The sequence below is a fragment of the Elephas maximus genome, chromosome 27 (assembly GCF_024166365.1).
Source record: "Elephas maximus indicus isolate mEleMax1 chromosome 27, mEleMax1 primary haplotype, whole genome shotgun sequence".
Classification (NCBI taxonomy): domain Eukaryota; kingdom Metazoa; phylum Chordata; class Mammalia; order Proboscidea; family Elephantidae; genus Elephas; species Elephas maximus.
In genome coordinates, this window is record NC_064845.1 from 8,668,020 (window position 1) to 8,690,177 (window position 22,158).

The 22,158-nt window shown below is 43.9% G+C and overlaps 1 protein-coding gene across 1 annotated transcript in view; it reads left to right on the top strand.

Annotated features, from left to right (window-relative positions):
* The first annotated feature begins 11,007 nt into the window (after positions 1-11,007).
* The window catches only part of GADL1 (glutamate decarboxylase like 1), a 193,939-nt gene continuing 182,788 nt past the window's right edge, over positions 11,008-22,158 (top strand). Inside the window, exon 1 of the mRNA XM_049870892.1 lies at positions 11,008-11,226. Within this exon, the coding sequence (XP_049726849.1) occupies positions 11,190-11,226 (37 nt within the window). The 5' untranslated portion in view covers positions 11,008-11,189. The remainder of the gene's footprint in view (positions 11,227-22,158) is intronic.

Below are 22,158 nucleotides of genomic sequence, written 5' to 3' on the forward strand. Positions count from 1 at the left end.
AAGAAAACCAGCATTCTCAGTAAATTAACTAAAAGTCACCCAGGAGAAAAAAATCCAGCAAGTGAGACTCATTTGCATTGCACGCAGGAAGCCAGACACTTGGCTTCTCCTTTTCAATTACCCCTCTTTCCATTGAGTTGCCAGGAGGAATCTAATTTCACCTCCAATCATTTTTTTCCATTACTTTTATTTATGAAAATAAATAACCATTCCTTGTGCTGAGTACCCACGTTGAAATTGTAGCACCACTGCCCAAATGGAGAAATTGTTGGGTTGGCTGGACCGGTTTGCATTGTAAGTCTCCTTGTGCTTTTTTTTTGTAATGTCAAGTTTGAAACCAACACACACAGTAAAGACTGTTCTATAAATACAACAAAAAATTGCTTCATGTCTCTGAAAGCTGGCTCCTACGTATACACATGTATCTTTGCAAACTGCTTCCTCTCCTCAAGTAAAATATCAGCAGCAATTAAGGCAGACAAATGATTAATTTGGGTGAAAGTAGTTTCGAAGTCAAAGGCTTTTAAAAGCAAAAGGTTATTTAAAAAAAATCTTCACAATTAGCTCTAATTAGCAGCCCTTTCTTTTCTCACGGAGCCATCTTGGGAGGGCTTCCAGGGACCCGCCTCCATCTTGGCCCTCCCACGCATAGCTAGAGCTGAGCGTAAGGACAGAGCCAGCTTGGTGGGCTTGGTAGGCTTGTTGTTGTTGTTAGCTGCCATGCAGTCAGCTATGACTTGTGGGAACCCCATGCATAATGGAACGAACCATTGTCTGGTCCAGTGCCATCCCCATGACTGGTTGCAGATCAGACCAGTGTGATCCATAGGATTTTCATTGGCTGATTTTCGGAAGTAGATCCAGGCCTTTCTTCCTAGTCCGTCTGAGTCTGGAAGCTCTGCTGAAAGCTGTTCAGCATTATAGCAACATGCAAACCTTCACTGACAGACAGGTGGTGGCTGTACCTGAGGTCCAGTGGCCTGGAATCAAACCCAGGTCTCCCTCATGGAAGGTGAGGATTCTACCACTGAACCACCGTAAGAGCAATGGCTCTGGCAGTGTGTTCCTTGACCTCATTTGTGTCAGAATTACCTGGAGAGAGGAGGTGCTTGTTTAACATGTGGAATATTGGACCCCACCTCAGACCAACGCTATCAGAATCTCTGGATGGCGAGTCCATGGAATTTGAAATTTTAACAAGCTTCCCCAGGTGATTTGTGGACAAACTATAAACTGAGAGCCATTGTGAGAGGAGGTGTGGAGTAAAAACCACAGCTCCTATTTCTAGCGCGCTTACTATGTGCCAGGCTCTGTTGTAAGTGCTTTCCATATGCCATCTCCTCAGCTCCTCCTCAGTGTCCTATTCGAGATAAGTACCGTCCCCTCCCTGCACCCCATTTTCAGAGGAAGGAACGGAGACAGGGAGAGACTTAGTGAATTTCCCAAGATCACACACCTGGTGAGTGGCAGAGGTGAGATATAAACCCAGGCAATTTGCTTCAGAGGCCACACTCAGCATTACTCCATGTGGCCTCTCACACAGTGGTCCCATAGGGTATTGATTTAACATGTGGGTCTTGGGACCCACCTCCCAGAGATTCTGATTTGGTGGATCCGAGGATTAACCAGTAACCTGGGGAATTTAGCTGCAAGGCTTCCCACTCTCCGGCTCCCCTGGCCACACCTTGGGAAATATTACCTCGTTTGGACATGACCTGGAATTCCCACCTTCTGTATTTTCAAGAGAAAAAAATTTTCTCCTTTCACTGTAATTTTCCTCTTTTCACTGGTTCCTTCTCCCATCCCTAAAAATATGCTCAAGATATCCCCAGTCTAAACACAAGACAAAGCTGAAATACCACAACCATAGCCTAATTCAAGTCTCTAATATAACTCTTTCCTTAGTATTAATATTAAATTTTTAAAATTAGTAGTCCACTGTCAGCATCGTTACTTCAACAAACCCAGAGTTCACTCCTCAGCCCTCTGCATTCTAGCTTCTGGCCACGACCACCCCTTGATGTGTTTCTTAGCAAGATCTCACACGGCCTCCTAATTGCAAAATCATGTGGATATTTTCCGGTCATCCTCTGCAGAACACATTGGGGTTGCCCATGTCATGAAACTCCCCTACTCTCTTGACTTCAGTTGTTCTAGTATCTACTTTCCCACTTTTAGGATTATTTTTTCTTTTTTCTGTTGCTGACTTCTCTCCTCCATTTGGCCCTTAAATGCAAGGACTTTCTGAGGTTCTGTCCTGTATCCTCATCGTCTAGAAACTTCGGCCTCTCATGTGGCTTCATAAATTATTAATGAAATCTCTGTCCTAATACCCCCTTCTCATTTTCTTGCTCTTGTGCTTTGAAACTGTAATAAGTTATTTTTAAACATCCTTTGGATAAACCTGTTTGAAGGCACCACAGTTTCAAACTGTGTCAGACAACTCATCATCTACGCATTCTCCCCAAAAAGCTTTTCATTATTTATTTTTGTTGATAGTTTCATCATCCACCCAGTCTCCCAACTCAGAAAACTGAGTCATTCCCAACTTTTCCTTCTTTCCTACTCCCACGTTCAATGCAAGTCCTGAACTACCTAGAAAGTGCCTCCTTAATGCCTCACTACTGTCACTGCCTTAGTTCAGGTGCAGACCTGAACTTACAACTGAACCACCTCTCTTCAGTTCTTCTTGCGTAGTCTATCCTGAATTTGCTACCAGAATTCACCTCCAAAGAAACAAAGCTGATAATGTCGCACCTCTGTTGAGTCTACATCCAACCTACAAGTTCAGGTCTGATCATCTTGACTTGAAGACACAACTTGATCCCTGTCTTAGCCTCCTAAGGCTGCCACAACAAAATACTACAAAGTGGGTGGCTTTAAGGAACAGAAATTTATTGTCTTATAGTTCTGGAGGCTAGGAGCCCAAATTCGGGTCGTTTACAGGGCCATGCTCTCTCTGTCTGCTGTAGGGAAAGATCCTTCCTTATCTCTTCCAGTTTCTTGTGTCCTCACGCATCTCTAGGCATTCCTTGGCTTGTAGATGTATCTTTACATAGGGTCTTCTCCCTGTGTGACCCTGTCTCCATGTCTGTTCTTTTAAAAGACATCAGAGCAGATTGGGATCTACCCTACTTTGGCATGACCTCATTACCTTAACTGATAACATCTTCAAAGGAAGAACCCATGACCCATGGGTCATGTTCACAGGTACAGGGGCGACATATCTTTAGGGAAACATAAGTCAATTCATAGCAATCCTAACCCGTTTCTCTCTTCGATCACTCTGTTCTTGACACAGTAAACTGCTCATCACTTCGATGAGCTGGAAGACTTCTCAGGACTGAGATTTGTATAAGCTGATTCCTCGGGCTACAAAGCCTTTTTGTCTTCTTCAATGAATAAATTCCACCCAATCTTCTAAGCCCAGCCAAGACGCCATCTCCTCTGGAAAGCCCCAGTCCCATCAAGCAGAGATAAGTTACTCCATCTTTTGGCCGCACGAGGATTTGGTTCACCTCTCTGAAATTGCACCTACCCCAGTGTGTCCGATGACCCTTTTTACATATCTGTCTCCTTCCCTTGGCTGAGAGCATTGCAAGGCCAAGGACCACTTCTGATTTGCCTTTGTGGCTTCAGAGCCTGCACACAGTAGACACTGTTTGTCTACAGATGCAGTTGTTCCCTGGCACTCAGAGTGCAATCAATGTCAGAAGTTATTTATTTTCCTGAAGTCCTTTAAATTTGGCTTAAATACTTGTCAGATGGTAGACTTTCTCTACCAGTAGAATTTGGGGGCCTCCTTGAGTCTTACATGAAAAAATAATTGGTGATGGGAGAGGGTCTTATAGACCAGCTTGTGATGGTCGCCACTGTCCTGGAAGATTTGTCTTATGGCCCAACTTCCAATGGACCCATACTTACTATCTACTATAGGTACTGTGCTAAATGTTAGGTTTATTTATTCTTTACAGTAACCCCATGAGTTATATACTATCTTCATTCTCCATTTACTGATGAGGAAACAGAGGCTAAACTAATTTTGGTAACTTTCCAGTGCTCACACACTAAGTGGTAGAGGTGGGATTCAAACCAGGGCTGAATTCAGAGCCCGTCCTCCACCTAACCACTGCACATTTCTCCTCTCCAGGCAAGTCTCTCCCATTGACCCTCTTTCAGATGGCTAGTGTGGTAAATTATTTTCTTATTTACAAACATTCACTGCCTCTCCCTGGGAGAAAGATTATTATTTTCCCACCTCATCAGATGTCAGGCATGGCCATGTATTTTGCTTTATCCCATGAACCCTAGGCAGAAATAATGTTTGCTGCTCCTTAGTAGGTACTGTGTAAGCCAGGACATGGATCACTGTGCTCTTTTATCCCTCTTAAACAAGTTTGGTGATGTTCCAGAGAGAGGCTGCTCCAACATCCTGGGTCCTGGCTGGACAATAAAGGAAGCTGCAGTAGATGCATGACGAACTTTTAGGAGAAGTAAATACATCTTAGTTGTTGCAGGCCGCTGGGGTCTGGGGGCTTGTTTGTTACTGCAGAAGACCCTAGGTCATCCTAACACTGTTAGTCAGTGCCTACTCAACACTACTTCTGTGCCTGCTTCTGTACATCTACTGTTGCAGCTGTTACAACACATTCAGATTCAACTGTTCTAGAGTGTCAGCAAAAACGAGGGACAGCCTCAGTGAGATAGGCTGGCGCAATAGCTGCAACAATGGACTCAAACATACCAACGATCCCGAAGATGGTGTTTTGTTCTGTTGTACATAAGGTCACCATGAGTTGGAGCTGACTTGATGGCAGCTAACAACAACAACAACAATCTCTCTTAGTGACTATGTCTTATTCGTGTGCCACATTTAGCACCGTGCCTGTCATATCATCAAAGCTCAATAAGAGTTATTTGAATGAATGGCTGATCAAGTATCAAGTGTCTCCATCGTCTGCTAGTTGCAAGGACTATGTTCAATGTCAAAAGAATTTTCATATCTCAATGACATCCCCCAAATCCCTTGAACCTTGACTTAGTGAAAGCAGACATTTTCTTACGATGCCAAATCCAGATCAAATAAATCAGGGAAGTTGTGTCACATACTGCAAAGTGGAAAAGCTTTTGAAATCCATGAACCTGAATTTAAATCCAGCTCTATTGCTTACTAGCTATGTGGCTAAGACAAATGCCTAATGTTAAATTTATAAAATTTAAGTGCTAGTAGTTGCTTCTCAGGATTGTTATGAAGATAACAAGTAGTCAACACATAATACAAATTTGTATTTGATGTTTGTCTTTTTTTCTTTTTTGGCTGTCCAACGTCTAACTCTCTGTGATGGTTAATGTTATGTGTTAAGTTGGCTAGGCTATTATTCTCAGTGATTTGGCAGACACTGGGCTGGTTGCTCTTCCATAATGTAATATAATGTAGTCACTTTCCGTGATGTGATCTGATATGATCAACAAATCAATTGAAAGGGGAGTTTCCGTGGGGGTGTGACCTGCCTCCAGTATATAAATGGATGTTCTGGCAAAGCTCCATCTGTCTCTCTCAGCCTAGCACTTCTCTTGTCTCCTGACTTCGGGTTCCTGGGACATAAGCCTGCAGAATTGTCTGGCCTGCAGCCTGACCTGCAGATTTTGGATTCTCCAGCCCCTGCAATCCCATGAGCCAGCAGAGGCCCCCAGTCTGCTGCCTGACCTACGGATTTGGGACTTGCCAGCCCCTACATTGTGTGAGCCATTTCTTTGAAGTAAATCTTTCTCTCTCGCACCACATACATAGATACACATACATCTCACTAGTGTTGCTCCTCTAGAGAACCCATACTAAGACACCCTCCTTCCCATGAAGGGAATGTCCCCTCTTTGAGTGTGGTCATGGTAGGGGCACTTCACCACATGGGGAAGCCAGTGGGAACAGATCCATCCCATCTATACTTTGGATCCAGACATGGCCAGACATGACCAATCAGATGTATACAAATGGGACATTGTGCATCAATTGATGTAAAGAAATGAAACAGGATTCTTTCAGGAAGCCTGAGGTGGGGCCTGGTGGTGGCAATGGGGTTTTGCTGCGGCAGGAGGGAGAGGCAGCATCGTTGGCCAGAGTTGCCCCTAGAAAAAGTTGCTTGCTGGGCAACCTACGTTTTGAATTTTCAGGGCCGGCTTGGTTCTTGCTTGACTTCTAAGTCTGGTCTTTCAACCTCCAGTCAAATCTGGGTGGCCTTGATATCCTCCTAATAAACTCAGTGACTGGTGGGAATTTTCTCATTGAAATAGATCCTCAGGACCTTCTTTTCTCTTTCACTTCCTGTGCAGCAAAAGGAACTTTCCTCACCTTCGAGGAAATTGGCCTTACTCTGCATGGAATGATCCTCCGTTTTTCTTTCTCTGCGTGGAAATTCTTAGTCCCATGGAGCATTCCTGGGGAAATCTGTTTTTGGACCGAAATCAGCTTCCAAAAAAGTGTATAGAATTTAACAGGCACTCAACAAGTGTTGAATGGATGTACAAATTAATGAATGCTATTTCCTGGTGGCATAGCAGTTAAGAGCTACAGCTGCTAACCAAAAGGTCAGCAGTTTGAATCCACCAGATGCTCCTTGGAAACCATATGGGACAGGTCTACTCTGTCCTATAAGGTCACTATGAGTCAGAATCGACTTGATGGCAATGGGTTTGGTTTGGTTTGGCTCGATTCTCACAACAGTCCTGCCTGGCACACTGATTCCCAAGCTCGCTCTTAAGAACCTTTAAGAGTCCTTGTTAAGATAAGTAGAAATTACTCTGTGAAGCAACTGTGATTGCTTAGGTTTGGTATGGTTTCTTGCAACACCAACTGGCCTATCTTTGGGCTCTCAAAGAACTCATATTGCTGAAAGGTTTTGGTGAAAACTCTTAGAACAAAGATTTTGAAAAATGCTACTGCAGTCTAGCTTAGAGATGGAGCACAGGCCATGTAATTACAGAAAGGTACATTCCAATCATGGTTCTAAAGTTCCTCACCGCTGTGATCTTGGGCAAGGTACCCGGTATGAACCTCTGTTTGTCTGTTTTTAAAATGAGGACAATACTCATTTATGTCCTTAGGAGGACTGCAGGAGAAAATGTATGAAAAATACTTGGCAGTGTACCTAGCCCTTGTACATACTTAATAATGATAGCAATTATTATCAGTGAAATTTTCTAAGTATTTCAAAACGGTGGCTTCTGGTTAGAAGCAATTCTTAATCACCCAAGTAGAATTCGCTGTCCCGTTAGTTGTGCCTCTTCTATGTCCTGTATGTTTATCTTTCACGGAACATAAAACATCTAAGGGTGTTAGCTGGTTCCAAGCCTGCATTTCCCAATGGAAGAACTCTGAGGGCAGAATTGCCTTTAAATTCCTAGTGTCTAGCAGAGGAGAAGTGCCCAGCAATTGAAGAACAAAAGCAAGCAAGAATATAATGCAACGCTTTTGCTACAGGAATAATTTAAGTCACGGAGGTAGGTCAGTAAAAGGTGAGCTTATGAGGAAGTTTCTGGTTCTCAATCTAAGAAGTTTTGAATAATATGTTCTCTGTTGTGGGGGAAGGAAGGTGCCTGTTGAATCGGCAAACTGACATTTCTGCAATCCACTGCAGCCAAAGCAGGCCCTGGTTTGCCTCACACAGGGTGACAGGTAATTTAGCAGCAGCAGACATGGTCGCTGTTCTGAGCTAGAGTGGAGAGGCTTCCATGCTATGAACTATTGCTGCGTTTTCTAAATCACTTATCATACAGCTAAAAAATTAAAAAAGATTAAAAAAGTTGCCCGAGTGTATACTTCTTTCATTATTTTTTAATAGCATTGTTGCCGGGAACTCTAGGTTCTGCTCGGCACAACTCCATCCAAGGCCAAAAAAGACAGAGACTTGAGTTGGGGAGAAGGAAAGGCAATGTTATTGTTTGGCCAAGCAAGGAGACAGCTGGGGATCCTTGCCATCCAAGACTGCCTCGCAGGCAGCTTGTCGATGCTGGTTTACATAGGCAAGATCAGTTACAAAATACAAGATGGCGTGCTCGCCGGCTCAGAGCATTCCAGAAAGAGTAAGCATTCCCTAAGGCCTGGGTTCGATTCCCCACGCAGGAGGAACTTAGTCATTTTTGTTCATTAGCATGTCAGCTCTTCACCCAGGGGTGAAGAATTTATTGTGCATGAAGCAGTTAACGAGCTAAAGGTCATCTGGAGTGTCAGGATGGAGGACAGGACCTGTTTCAGCTGATTCTGGTTAGCTGGTGGCTATTTTCAAGGAAGTTCTGAGGAGAAAAACAACTTCAGGAAATGGGCTGAGTAATGGGCTGTCCTTGGGGGGACAACAATTTTAAGAAAAAGGCTCTAACCCTGCCTTAGCATTGTTGTTGTTGTTAGGTGCCCTCGAGTCAATACCGACTCATAGCGACCGCATGTACAACAGAAGGAAACACTGCCCGGTCCTGCGCCATCCTCATGATGGTTGTTATGCTTGAGACCATTGTGGCAGCCACTGTGTGAGCCCATCTCATTGAGGGTCTTCCTCTCTTTCGCTGACCCTCTACTTTACCAAGCGTGATGTTTGTCTCCAGGGATTGATACCTCCTGATAACACGTCTAAAGTGTGTGGGACAGATGTGTTCATTCTTCTGGTAGCCCATGGTATATTCAGTATTCTCCTCCAACGCCGCAATTCAAAGTCATCAATTTTTCTTTGGTATTCCTTATTTATTGTCCAGCTCTCACATGCATATGAGGTGATTGAAAACACCATGGTTTGGGTCAGGCACACCTTAGTCTTCAAGGTGACAGCTTTGCTTTTCAACAGTTTGAAGAGGTTCTTTGCAACAGATTTGCCCAATGCAAATTTCTTGACTGCTGCTTCCATGGGCGTTGATTGTGAATCCAAGTAAAATGAAATCCTTGACAACTTCAATATTTTCTCTCTTTATCATGATCTTGCTTATCGGTCCAGTTGTGAGGATTTCTGTTTTCTTTATGTTGAGATGTAATCCATACTGAAGGCTGTAGTCATCGATCTTCATCAGTAAGTGCTTTAAGTCCTTTTCACTTTCAGCAAGCAAGATTATGTCATCTGCATATCGCAGGTTGTTAACGAGTCCTCCTCTAATCCTGATGCCCCGTTCTTCTTCATATAGTCCAGCTTCTCAGATTATTTGCTCAGCATACAGATTGAATAAGTATGGTGAAAGGATACAACCCTGACACACACCTTTCCTCACTTTAAACCACTCAGTATCCCCTTGTTCTGTTTGAATGACTGCCTCTTGGATCTGTGTACAAGTTCCTCATGAACACAATTAAGTGTTCTGGAATTTCCATTCTTTGAAATGTTACCCATAATTTGTTATGATCCACATAGTCGAATGTCTTTGCATGGCCAATAAAACACGGGTAAACATCTCTCTGGTATTCTCTGCTTTCAGCTAGGATCCGTTTGACGTCAACAACGATGCCCTTGGTTCCATGTCCTCTTCTGAATCTGGCTTGAATTTCTGGCAGTTACTTGTCGATATGCTGCTACAGCTGCTTTTGAATGATCTTCAGCAAAATTTTGCTTGGGTGTGATATTAATGATGTTGTTTGACAATGTCCACATTCGGTTGGATCCCCTTTCGTGGGAACAGGCATAAATATGGAGCTTAGCATTACCAAAGGTTAACTCCTGAGGTTCATCTTTATGCCTTTATCACTGAGATCTCAGCTCCTTATCTGGTGAAACTGGATACAAAAGAGTAACTGGGCAGCTCATTTTATAGAGTCTTCATAAAATCTGTCTACAGGGTCTTTAACATTTTAATAACCCCGCTATAGGTCTATTAGAAATAATAGATTCTTATTTTGAAGAAAAGGGCTGCACGGCCTTCATTTTGTGAACTTAAATTGTGCTAGCCAGAGGAAATAATTCACCGGTTATGAAATGATGCTAGGCTCGGTGCAAGAGTAAACCAGAGATTTTTTTTTTAAGCCTGTTGAAGAATCTGGATTACAAATGTAGTTCTGTAATGTAGTTGTCATAAATGTGCTTTGAAATGGCATTAACTGATTGCCCGTATAGTTTCAACAGCCGAAGTTAAAAAGCTCCTAAGGGAATTTAGCTTTAAACATAAAGCTTGTTAGAGGCATGACACAAAGGCAGTGCTCACTGATGAAATTTAAGTTTACAATAGGGACATGGCTGAAACCAAACTTCCAGGGGGTTGCTGAAATGACTACAGTGTTGAGAAAATTTTAGTTTAAAAAAGCCAGGTGGTGAAGTCGATTTCGGGACAGAGTAAAACTGCCCCATCGGGTTTCCAAGGAAAGGCTGGTGGATTCAAACTGCTGACCTTTTGGTTGGCAGCCATACCGCATAACCACTGTGCTACCAGACCAAGCAAATATTGGGCGTTTCTAAGGCACCACCTCCTTTTGCTCATTGTCACCCAGCAACAAAGCATCCACCTCTTTGGCCTTCTCCAAACTTGGAATTTTGCAGAGGCAAAAGGCTGAAATCGGATAGGAGTTAAGGGATTCGCTTGTAGAACTCCTAAATGTCAGGGCGGTGCGGAATGAATGGGTAGCCGATCCTGGTCGCCAGAGCTGCACTAAAATAGGCTCCCTGAGCTGGTGGCCTGGAGCAGGCATCATATTTAGCTTGGGGCTCCACAGACCAGATCAACCCCTAAGAGGTGATTACTCCAAAAAGCTGGACCGTGGGAAGGTCACTAGGCCAAGGGCCACCCACCCGACTTGTCCAGCTTTTGCACTCGGAGGGCGAGAGGGGGTCCATCCGCCTATTCCTACGCAGGCAAATCACCCACGCCTCGTCACACAGCCCCCACCCCTGCTGGTCCACCTGCACCCTTGGCGCCTGGAAAGAGGGCGGAGGACCCTGGCCCTGGCTCAAGCCTGTGGCCGCATCTGAGGCGTGGCGTGCAGCCAGCGGCGCTCCAAGTATTAATAGAGAGCCCCGGGCTGCAGGAGGCTGGCACTGGAGCCTGGAACGGCGAAGTGAAAGGCGCGCCCCGCGCGCGGCCTCCTCTCCCTCCCTTTGCGTCCGCCGTGCGCCTGGGGCGGCTGCCGCTGCACCTACGGGTCCCAGAGGGGCGCTGCCTGGGCAACCACCGCCGCCGCCCAGACTGTGGGAGCCGCGCCCGGGGCAGCCCGGAGTGGGGGAGCCGCGATGAGCAGCGACTCGGACCGCCAGTGCCCGGTGGACGGTAACAACCCTCCGGGGCGCCGCTGCCTTCCTCGTCCTGAGCCGCCCCCCAGCCGGGTTTGAAGCTCCCCGGTGCTCGGGGACCTGGGGGACTAGGGGGCGGGTTCTTTCCGCGTAAGGTGGCTGGGCTGGGTAGGAAGTCTCCATATTCGTGGATGTTTGCACCGGTTTCTACACCTTTTAGGGTTATTTTTAGAATCACACGGAGTAACTTATAAAGCGCTGAGAAGCGCGCCTGGCACAGAATGGCACTGTGCGGGCTTGTTAAATAAGGAGTGCGTTGGGGCTTCCCTGCTCGGCGCTCCGCTGCGGGTATCTTTAGGTGGAGTGGAAGTACCTACTCCGAAAGAAAGGGGATTTTGCTTCTACTTTGGGGCAAGTACAGCATCCACCCCCCCACCCGCCGCCCCGCCCTTCCCACTGCTCCACCCCACCACTCTGTAAAAAAATAAATAAATAAATAAAGAGGCCTTAAAAGAGGCTACCTTGATCCGGTAGGGTGGTGGCCCCGCGCGTTTCTGAGTTCCGGATTGGGCTTTGGGAGGAGGGGCGGGACATTACTTGTTAAAAGAAAATATCGTGCAGTGGAATTCCCTAAATTGACTTGATAACTCGGGTGCCATTTACTTGTATTTCTGTAAAACAATAGATGCCAACTTTTTTTTTAGGGGGGGCGGGAGGGTCTCAGATTGCTTTAAACATGTGATGAAATTCACAGAGTCCCTCCGTCTGTCTATCTGTCTACCTACCTACCTATCGTCTACCTACCTACCTATCGTCTGTCTATTTGGATCGTTGCTGACAATTTCAGTCTCGACCCCCCTCCAGTCCCTCCGCGATTAAGAACCCCTACTGTGAAAGGTCATTGTTAATGCTATTGAGGCAATCCCACTAACTAGTTAGTTGTTGACCTTTTAGGAGGCGCGCCCCTCCAGGAATAACTAACTCCTCTTTGTATCAATAACCCTTTTGGATTGTACTGAGCACCCTTTAATGAAGCCTGGTTAAAGTTGAAGCCCTCTGGGGGCTTCTCAGCAGGTACCTCAGCGTGCAGGTTGGGTTCCCTGCGGATCACTGGTTTTCAGGGCTGGAAGTTTGCACAGTCCTTGGCCAGCCAAGAACGATTGTGCCCAAAGAAACATTTCACTCCTTCCTTTTGCAGTCCCAAAGAAATTTCCTGGTATAGTTGACTCGGATGCTCTTATAAGAAATACTTAAAAAAAAAAAAAAAAAAAAAAGATTGAATTGTTATTGTTTTCAGCCCATTATTTTGCATTAAAAACTGACCCTTTAAGCTTCTGGAGTTTTTTTTTGTTGTTGTTGTTGTTTGCCAGACTATCAATTCTGTGCTTCCGGAGTCATTTCTCCCAGTATAATTTAAGCCATTGAGTTATTTGAGAACCAGCTGAGGGTATAAGTTAGATTGTTGATTTAAAAAAAAAAACAAAAAAACAAAACCCTTCTAATAATAAGGCAGGCTTCTTCCTGTGAGGCCAGGATGCCCTGGATAATCACATCTGGCCACTTTAGCCCTGATCTTTTGTTTGTTTTACTTTGTTTTTTTTTTTTTTTTTTTTTCCTTAAACTTGAATTTCTGTTTCAAAGCCACACAGCCTTTGGAACACTGATAGAAAAAAAAAAAAAAAAAAAGTTATCCCTCTTCCTAAATGATGTAACCAGGTATGTCTGCAGCTTGTGGGGAGTTTAATAGCTGCCTTGACTAGTGAAGTGCTCAGTTTAGACTGTGCGGACTTCCAGCCCTGAAAATGGTGATTAAAAATACGTTACAGAAGAGTCGATTCCAACTCATAGCAACCTTATAGGACAGGGTAAACTGCCCCATAGAGTTTCCAAGGAGCATCTGGAGGATTCGAACTGCCAAGCTTTGGGTTAGATGCCTTAGCACTTAACCACTATGCCACCAGGGTTTAATTTAATTTAAGGATCTTAAATTTCCAACATGCTGTCATGTTAAATACATTGCTTTTCTGCAAATCATAGCTAAGGTCACTTTTGGTCTCCTTTCTGCCCTTGTCCTTTTCTCCTCTCTTATGTAAAAATTCTATAACAGTTCCTGAATGCCTTATTTGTAATTCCCTGGTGGAAACCCTGGTGGCTTAGTGGTTAAGTGCTGTGGCTGCTAACCAAAAGGTGGGCAGTTCGGATCCACCAGGCGCTCCTTGGAAGCTCTGTGGGGCAGTTCTACTCTGTCCTAGAGGGTCGCTATGAGTCGGAAATGACTCAATGGCAACAGTTTTTTTTTTTTTTTTTAATTGTTCTGTATATGCACTTGAGGTGCCTTCAAGGTAGCTGCTGGGTATCATTTCTCTGTCTGCAGAGTTCGTCCAGGACAGGCCCCCTTGGTAAGTACGGGTGGCTTTTTTTTTTTAATCAGCATTCCTTATGAACAGGCCTGTGAATGAATAGCCTTTAATCTTACCTATTTATAGAGCTTGAGGAAATTATACTGTTGCTTCTACTCCGTCCTTGGGAGAGTTAGGACATTGTTTTCTCTGTAGCATCTTCTCTCTTCAGTTTTGTCACTGAGAAATGGGACCCAGAGTTTTGCCAGCATCACTTTTTTATTTCCCCCAAGTCCCACTAGCATCACTGTTCTCTTCCATGTGGCGGACTCCTTTTCAGTCTTGAAGAAAATCTCTACCTCGTTTTTGAGGTTTTCCCTCAGAAAACCAAACCACCAAACTCGCTGCTTTTGAGTTGATTCGGGTACGTGGTGATGCCAGTGTTACGGAGGAGAACTGCGCCATAGGTTTTCTTGGCTGCAGTCTTTACCGACGTAGATCGACAGACCTTGCTTCTGCAGTGAAGCTGGGTGGGTCTGAACTGCAAACCTTTAGGTTAGTAGCTGAGAACAAACCGTTTGTACCATCCCTGATAAATTTGCTAAAGGCCTCTGAAGCCCCACCTCCTCCCTCTTAGGCCTCCTCTATCCTCCTGTGACAGCGGAGCCCTGCTGGTGAGGTGGTTAAGAGCTTGGCTGCTAACTAAAATGTGGACAGTTTGAATCCACCAGCTGCTCCTTAGAAACCCTGTGGGGCAGTTCTCCTCTGTTCCATAGGGTCACTGTGAGTCGGAATCGACTCGACAGCAACAGGTTTGTTTTTGTTTTTGGTATCCTTCTCTAAAAATCATAATAGCTTGACTTGAGGGTCGTACCCCTATTCCAGAGCTCTGGTGTTGAAGTGGTTAAGAGCCAAGGCTGCTAACCAAAAAGTCCACAGTTCGAATCTACGAGGCGCTCCTTGGAAACCCTATGGGGCACTACTACTCTGAGCTATAGGGTAGCTATGAGTCGGAATCGACTCGATGGCAACAAGTTTGGTTTTGGTTTTACCCTGTTCCATCTCATTGTGGTAGAATGAGTATTGAAAGGGGAAAATACTTGAAAGAAAATATCTCAAAAACAGAATCCCTCTCCATAAGTTCTGTCCTGACACTCGTGGATTCTGACACAGCCCCCTTTCTCTCCTCCCCACTTTCCTTCCACCGGGAGCCTCTGGTGATTCCATAATGGTTGGTCCTGTTTTGTGTTCATTAAACTTCGTTTTGGATTATGAGGCATTGCACTGTCATTTTGGATAGTTGCTCACAGGTTGTGGGTGGGGCTCAAACCAAGACAAGCCTTATGCTTTCTCCCCATCCCTTTAGGGGTGTGCGTGCACACACACACACACACGCACACACACACACACTTTGCTTCTTTATGCTAGAGGTACTTCTTGATCCCACTGGAATATAAATTCCTCAAGAACAAGGATTTCTCTTCCTTCTCCCTCTCCTTTTCCTCCTTATTTTTCTTCTTCTTCTGTATTTTTTGTCGTAAAATAACACACAGATCCAGAAAACCACCCCAAACCAAATGTACAGCTCAATAAATTATTATAGAAGGAACACACTTGTCATCACCACCCAAATGAAGAAATGTAATGTTCCTTCCACCCCAGCAGTCCCTCCCGCGTGCCCCGTTCCAGTCGTAGTCCCTTCCCTCCCCGGTAAGTAGCCATTACCCTGGTTTTGATCATAATTACATTCCTGCATTTTTTTATAGCTTAACCACCCACGTTTGCATTCCTAGACATACAAATGTGGTCTTACCCACTTTAAAAACTAGGATATGTTTTTTTAAGTTTCTTTTAATTCATAGATTTCCTCTCCCATCCTTTTCTTTTCTTTACAGTTTATCTGGTGAAGAACTTGGGCCATCTGGTCTGTAGAATTTCCCACAGTCTGGATTTTGCTGCTTGCATGCTCATGATTTCATATTTTTCTTGAAGATTTCCTTCTTTTGAACTTGAGTTTATACCACCCCAGCCCTTCCTCCTTTCCTCTCCTTGCCTTCATACAAAAACAAAAAAGAAAAATGAAGCCTGTTGCCATCAAGTCGATTCTGACTCATAGCGACCCTATAGGACAGAGTAGAACTGCCCCATCGGAGTTCCAAGGAGCGCCTGGTGGATTTGAACTGCCAGCCTTTTTTGGTTAGCAGCCATAGCTCTTAACCACTATACCACCAGGGTTTTCTGCCTGCGTACAACAGGTTCCCTATTAATGAACAGATAAAAGAGGCGAGGTGACATACCACGTTGGAGTCCAAGCTCCACCGATTACTAAACTCTGGACATAGTGGTTCCTAAACTGCCTTGGACATACCATTCAAATTCTGTGGTACAGCCTCCTCATCTCTTAAGTAGTACCAAAACCTGCCTTGAGAGGTTCTTGTGTGAGGAGTAAGTGAGGCGATACTTCGTAAGTGCTTAACACAGTACCTGGCTCTTTCGTTCAAAGAGTTCTGTATGTATTAGCTGCTATTATTATTATTAGGAGGAAGATGGCAGGTGAGATTTGTGACTGAAGGTCCACCGTACATGCCTTAGTTATCTAGCGCTGCTGTAACAGAAATACCACAAGTGGATGGCTCTAACAAACAGAAATTTGTTCTTTCACAGTTTAGGAGCATAGAAGTCCCAATTCAGGGTTCCAGCACCAGGGGAGCTGGGGGAAGGTCATTGTTATCAATCTTCCCCTGATCGAGGAGCTTATCAGCACAGGGACCCCAGGTCCAAAGGATGAGCTCCACTCTTGGCTCTTCTTGCTCCTTGGTAATGAGGTCCCTATCTCTCTGCTTGCTTCTCTGTCCTTTTATCTCTTGTAATATAAAAGGTGATACAGACCACACCCCAGGGAAACTTTCCTTCTATCAGATGAGGGCTGTGACCTGAGGAAGGTTGTTGCATCCCACCCTAATCCTCTTTAACATAACCTAATCTTGCCTCATTAACCACAGGGAGAGATTAGTATTGACAACACATAGGAAAATCACATTAGATGATAAAATGGAGGACAGCCATACAATACTGGGATTCATGGCCTAGCCAGGTGGACACATATTTTGGGGGGACACAATTCAATCCATGACAGTACCTATATCAATTCCATTGTTCCTGTTTTGGTCTACTGCCTACCTCATGCTGCCTACCAGGAGCTTTGGCCCTGTGACCCTGCAGGCAGCAATGTAGCCTTCACTTAAGCTGGATACCACAGAGCATTCAGAATCTCCTGGGTCTCTCTGTGCAGCATAGCTACAGTGAAGATGGGGTCACAACGTGGAATGTTGGTGTGATGGCCAACCACATGATGAGAAGTTTAAATGCTGCTTCAGCCAGCTTGAGCAGCTCTGTTTAGGTCATGAGGGGCCCTCCCTCAGTGAAATCCCTTCCCCAGGTGTTGCTATCCCTTCCCTGCTCTGCCTTCTCATCAACCATGTTTCTCTTGCTGCAGCTCAGTAACTCAGGGTGCTCGTTCTTGGGGGAGGGCCTTGCTTACTCCTGCAGAACCTCTGGATGGTGTGATTGGTGATAAGAAAGCAGGACCTTATCTTTCAGAGTGCAGAAGTTTCTTCATGTTGCTACTTCCATTGGAGACATCTAGTTTTCTTGGCTAAATTACATTTCTAATCTAATCTTCAAGTTCCAGAAGGAAGCATGAAATCATTTTATCTATTATTAGGTGATTCAACCATTTTATTGAGCTTCTCATATTCAGCACCTCAATTCTTGTGTTAACTTCGTTATACATTATAATAAGTTGGTTGAAAAATTGATGTTTCATTTATTGATTATTTCAAATATTGGTAATTTGGGTCCATCGTGGGGCAGTTGTGCAAAATTTTACATTGTAAGCCTTTTGCAGAATTTTTCATTTTTCTTATATTTTGTTTTTATCTCTGTCTTGGTCATCTAGTGCCACTATAACAGAAATACCACAAATGGTTGGCTTTAACAAAGAGAAATTTATTTCTTCACAGTAAAGTAGGCTAAAAGTCCAAATTCAGGGTGTCAGCTCCAGGGGAAGGCTTTCTCTCTCTGTCGGCCTTTTCATCAGTCTTCCCCTGGACTAGGAGCTTCTTTTCACAGGGACGCCAGGTTCAAAGGATGTACTCTACTCCCAGCACTGTTTTCAAGGTGGTATGAGGTCCCCCACTCTCTGCTTTCTTCCCTTTCTCTTGTAAGATAAAAGATGGTGCAGGCTATACCCCAAAGAATACATTGGATATACATTGGATCAGGGGTGTAAACTTAGTAAGGTGTTACAACCCCACCCTAATCCTCTTTAACATAAAATTACAATCACAAAATGGAGGACAACCAAATACTGGGAATCATGACCTAAACAAGTTGATACACACATTTTGGGAGGGACATAATTCAATCCATGACAATATCTTAATTAATTTTGAGGCAGTTATTTTTCCTCCCTACCATTTTTTTTTACCATTAAAACCAAATAAAAACCAAACCCACTGCCGTCGAGTCGATTCCAACTCACAACAACCACATAGGACAGAATAGAACTGCCCCATAGGGTTTCTGAGGAATGGCTACTGGATTTGAACTGCTGACCGTTTGGTTAGTAGCGAAACGCTTAACCACTGCACCACCAACGCCCCTACCATTAGTAATCATAAAATGTTGGAGTGCATTAAAAGTTTAGAAACAAGAATTAGTTTGAAATGTAAATGCAGGGTTATATAAATTACAGTAGATTGTAAAATAGTATATACAGTAAAAGTCCACTTTATTGAAAAAATAATAATCCATTTCTGTTTCTGTCTTAGTTATCTAGTGCTGCTGTAACAGAAATACCACAAGTGGATGGCTTTAACAAACAGAAGTTTATTCTCTCACAGTTTAGGAAGCTAGAAGTCCAAATTCAGGGTGCCAACTCCAGGGGAAGGCTTTCTGTCTCTGCTGGCTCTGGGGGTCATCAATATTGCCCTGGTCTAGGAGCTTCTCAGTGCAGGGACCCCAGGTCCAAAGGATGGGCTCTGTTCCTGGCTCTTCTTGTTGGTGGTAATAAGGTCCCCCTACTCTGTGGTAGCTTCTCTCTTTTATACCTCAAAAGAGATTGGCTTAATATACAACCTAATCCTGTAGATTGTGTCCTGCCTCATTAACATAACTGCCTCTAATCCTGCCTCATTAACATAAAACCCTTGCCGTAGAATCGATTCCAACATAAAGCAACCCTATAGGACAGAGTAGTTCTGTCCCATAGGGTTTCCAAGGAGCTCCTGGTGGATTCAAACTGCCCACCTTTTGGTTAGCAGCCATAGCTCTTAACCACTATGCCATCAGGGTGTTAGGATTTACAACACTTAGGATAAATGCATCAGATCACAAAATGGTGGACAACCACACAATACTGGGACCATTGGCCGAGCCAAGTTGACACACATTTTTGGGGGAAACAATTTAACCTATGACCATATGGAACTAGAACAGAAGGAATATACATTTAGAGGTTAAAACTACTTATATATAATTGGGTGGATGATACATTTTTCTTAGGTTCTTCTGTTTATATTTTCTGTAATGAGTCTGCACTGCTTTTGTTGAAAAAAAAAAGAAAGTTATTTTAATTTGGTAGGTGAGAGGCTTAGGGATTTTTTTTTTTGTTCTGCTTAAAAGTTTTCCTCAGTCATTCAAAAATGAGGCTTCCCAGCTGTATTCATCTGGTTTGGTTTTCATTTTCTTAGACAGAGGGGACTGTTGCTTCTATTGTTATAACTAATCCTTACACTGGCATTTAAAATGTGTTCTAATTTAATCCCCTTTGCTGAATATCTTGGTTTTTCAACTTTTTTTTTTAATTGCAAAGAAAAAAAAATTGGGACCCCCTACAATTCTAGAAAAGATTAAAAATGTTTTAAGGCATAGCCGAAAGTTGAAAATGGGCCCTAGAGTACATCAGAAAACCCAGTGGCTGGGACTGTTTATTTTTTGACCAATTGTCATCTTGACTGCTTTGTGCTTGGTCACATCACTGTTGGTCCCACAGTACCAGGCAGTCAGGGCAATTAGGGGGAAGGACAGTGTTTGAGCTTCTCTCCCATGTAGACCCAGGCTTGGTTTCCAATTCCGCTAGCAGCGAGGCTCTTTTCTGAGCATCTCTACACTTACCAGTACTATGGAGGCAATAAGACACAACAATGATTAGACAAAACTTATGGGATTTTGGGAGGGCGGGTGGAAAACACTTGTAAAGTACCAGGCACATTAAAGATAAATATTTCTACCTTTCTTCCTTCATAAATATTTATTGCATCAAATTGTATGGATCAGTATACCTGGAACTCTATGGGGAGGATGTTATTAATAAGGTTTAGTTTCAATAAATCTTCCAAACCAAATAGCAGGTGCATTATAAAATGAGGAAGGGAGACCTTTGACTTCTGTCACTCCTGATAGAGTTATTAAAAAAAAGGAATGGTGATTTTTAAGATTCTTCCTGCTCAGGAATGAAACAGCACAAGTAGAGAACATAATAGAAACATATCGTGTGGGAAACTGATAGATAGATAACAACAACAACAGAAAGTTGCTGTCATGTCAGTCCTGATTCATGGCAACCCCATGTGTATCAGAGTAGGACTGTATACCACTGGGTTTTCGACGGCTGATTTTTTGGAAGTAGATCACCAGGCCTTTATTCCTAAGTATTTCTGGGTGAATATGAACCACCGAGCTTTTGGTTAGCAGCCAAGTACTGTTTGAATCCACCCAGTGGTACCTTAGGAGAAAGGCCTGGCAAACTACGTCTGAAAAACCAGCCACTGAAAACCCTGTGGAGCACAGTTCTGCTCTGACCCACATGGTGTCGCCATGAGTTGGAGTCAACTCCATGGCAACTGGCTTCTCAGGTAAAGAGGGAGAATTGAACTGGGCAGGATTTGTATTGGCAGGGTGGGGAGCTTTCTGGACGTGGAGAAGGAGATGAATAAGAACCTGTCAACAGAAGAAAGCTTGACCTGAGCCTCTCCCCTGAACAACAACTGACTAGCCCAGAGAGCCCAGACTGAGGAAGATCAGGAAATAGGCTGTACATGTGGGGCAAGGCTAGACTGTGGAAGACCTGGACAGCCAGCCAGAGGGCTTTGGAGATTTTGTTTGCACTGGTCGAGTTAATGATGGTTGAGCTAAACAGCTCCCCAAGGCTGTGCAGGGCAGATCTCATCTCTCGTGGATTTGGGGAATTAAAGTTTGACTGCTAATGATGCTGCTGTGTTTTATGGACCTTACTTCCACAGGTGCTGCAAACACAGGACATGAATCACCGAGACCTCCAAGGGAGGTTTTGATTTACACTAATTTTTTGAACAATATACCACAGGATTCTCACGCAATGGGGTGATCACAGGACAGGCATTCCCCTGCTCTAGCTGGGCTTCATCCCAAGTGTCCAGACCAAAAAATCAAACCAAACCTGTTGCTGTCGAGTGGATTCTAACTCATAGCAACCCTATAGGACAGAGTAGAACTGCCCCAGTGGGTTTCCAAGGAGCGGCTGGTGGATTCAAACTGCTGACCTTTGGATTAGCAGCTGAGCTCTTAACCGCTGAGCCACCAGGGCCCCAAGTGTCCAGAAAAAAAAAAAAATTTTTTTTTTTTTTACTCTCCTTAAACTTGTCTGTCTGTGACTTCTGTGGTTCGAGCCCTTCAAGCTGAGGATGGGTCCGAGCAAGTGTTGGTCCTCAGACCCAAGAAGATACCATGAAATCCATCTTTTATTCTTCCCTTCCTGTTCCTTGTTGGTGGAGGAATAGTGGAATTTTGTGGACTAAGACACGGAAGCATTTGGAGTTAGGTGAACGAAGAGAATAGAGTTGAAAGAATTAGACCAGTGGGATACCAGCTATCTGTTCACCAGCTGTCTCACTGCTTATCTGTTTAAGAGCCAAACACTTAAATATTAAAAAACAAACAAAAAAAGAATGCTTAAGAATGGAAAGATTTATAGAATAATTTAGAAACTTACTTGCCTCCCTGACCAAGTTTAACCATCCTTTGTGTGTCTTGGCATTGTTATTGTGAGCACCGAGCATATTATATGCTTCTCAAGATTTCAGGTGTTTCCAGCTAATAATTTATGCCTTCATTGAACGATCCCAGACTGATGTTCTTGAGCTCTTGAATCTTGTTCATACTGTTGCTGTTTCCTTCATCGCAGTCTCCTGTGAGTATCAGCTGTCTTTTCTTCCTTCTCTTCAGTCCCGGTAACATCTTTACTCACCACTTGCTGCATTTCCCCCTGTTTATTGTTTTTAACGACCCTGGTGTGGCCGTCTTCTCATCTTGATCTCCTAGCCCACAAAAGATTGGAATCGTATATAATGTGAAGTAGATTGCCACAGACTGAAATGTGAAGAAACCATTGTCATCAAGACGATTCCGACTCATAGTGAGCCTATAGGACAAAGTAGAACTGACCCACAGGGTTTCCAAGGAGCCCCTGGTGGATTTGAACTGCCCACCTTTCGATTAACAGCCATTATCTCTTAACCACCGTGCCACCAGGAAAGAGGGCTACTATACTAAGAGTTTTTTAAGTTTTAGTTATGTTGACATTGTGATGT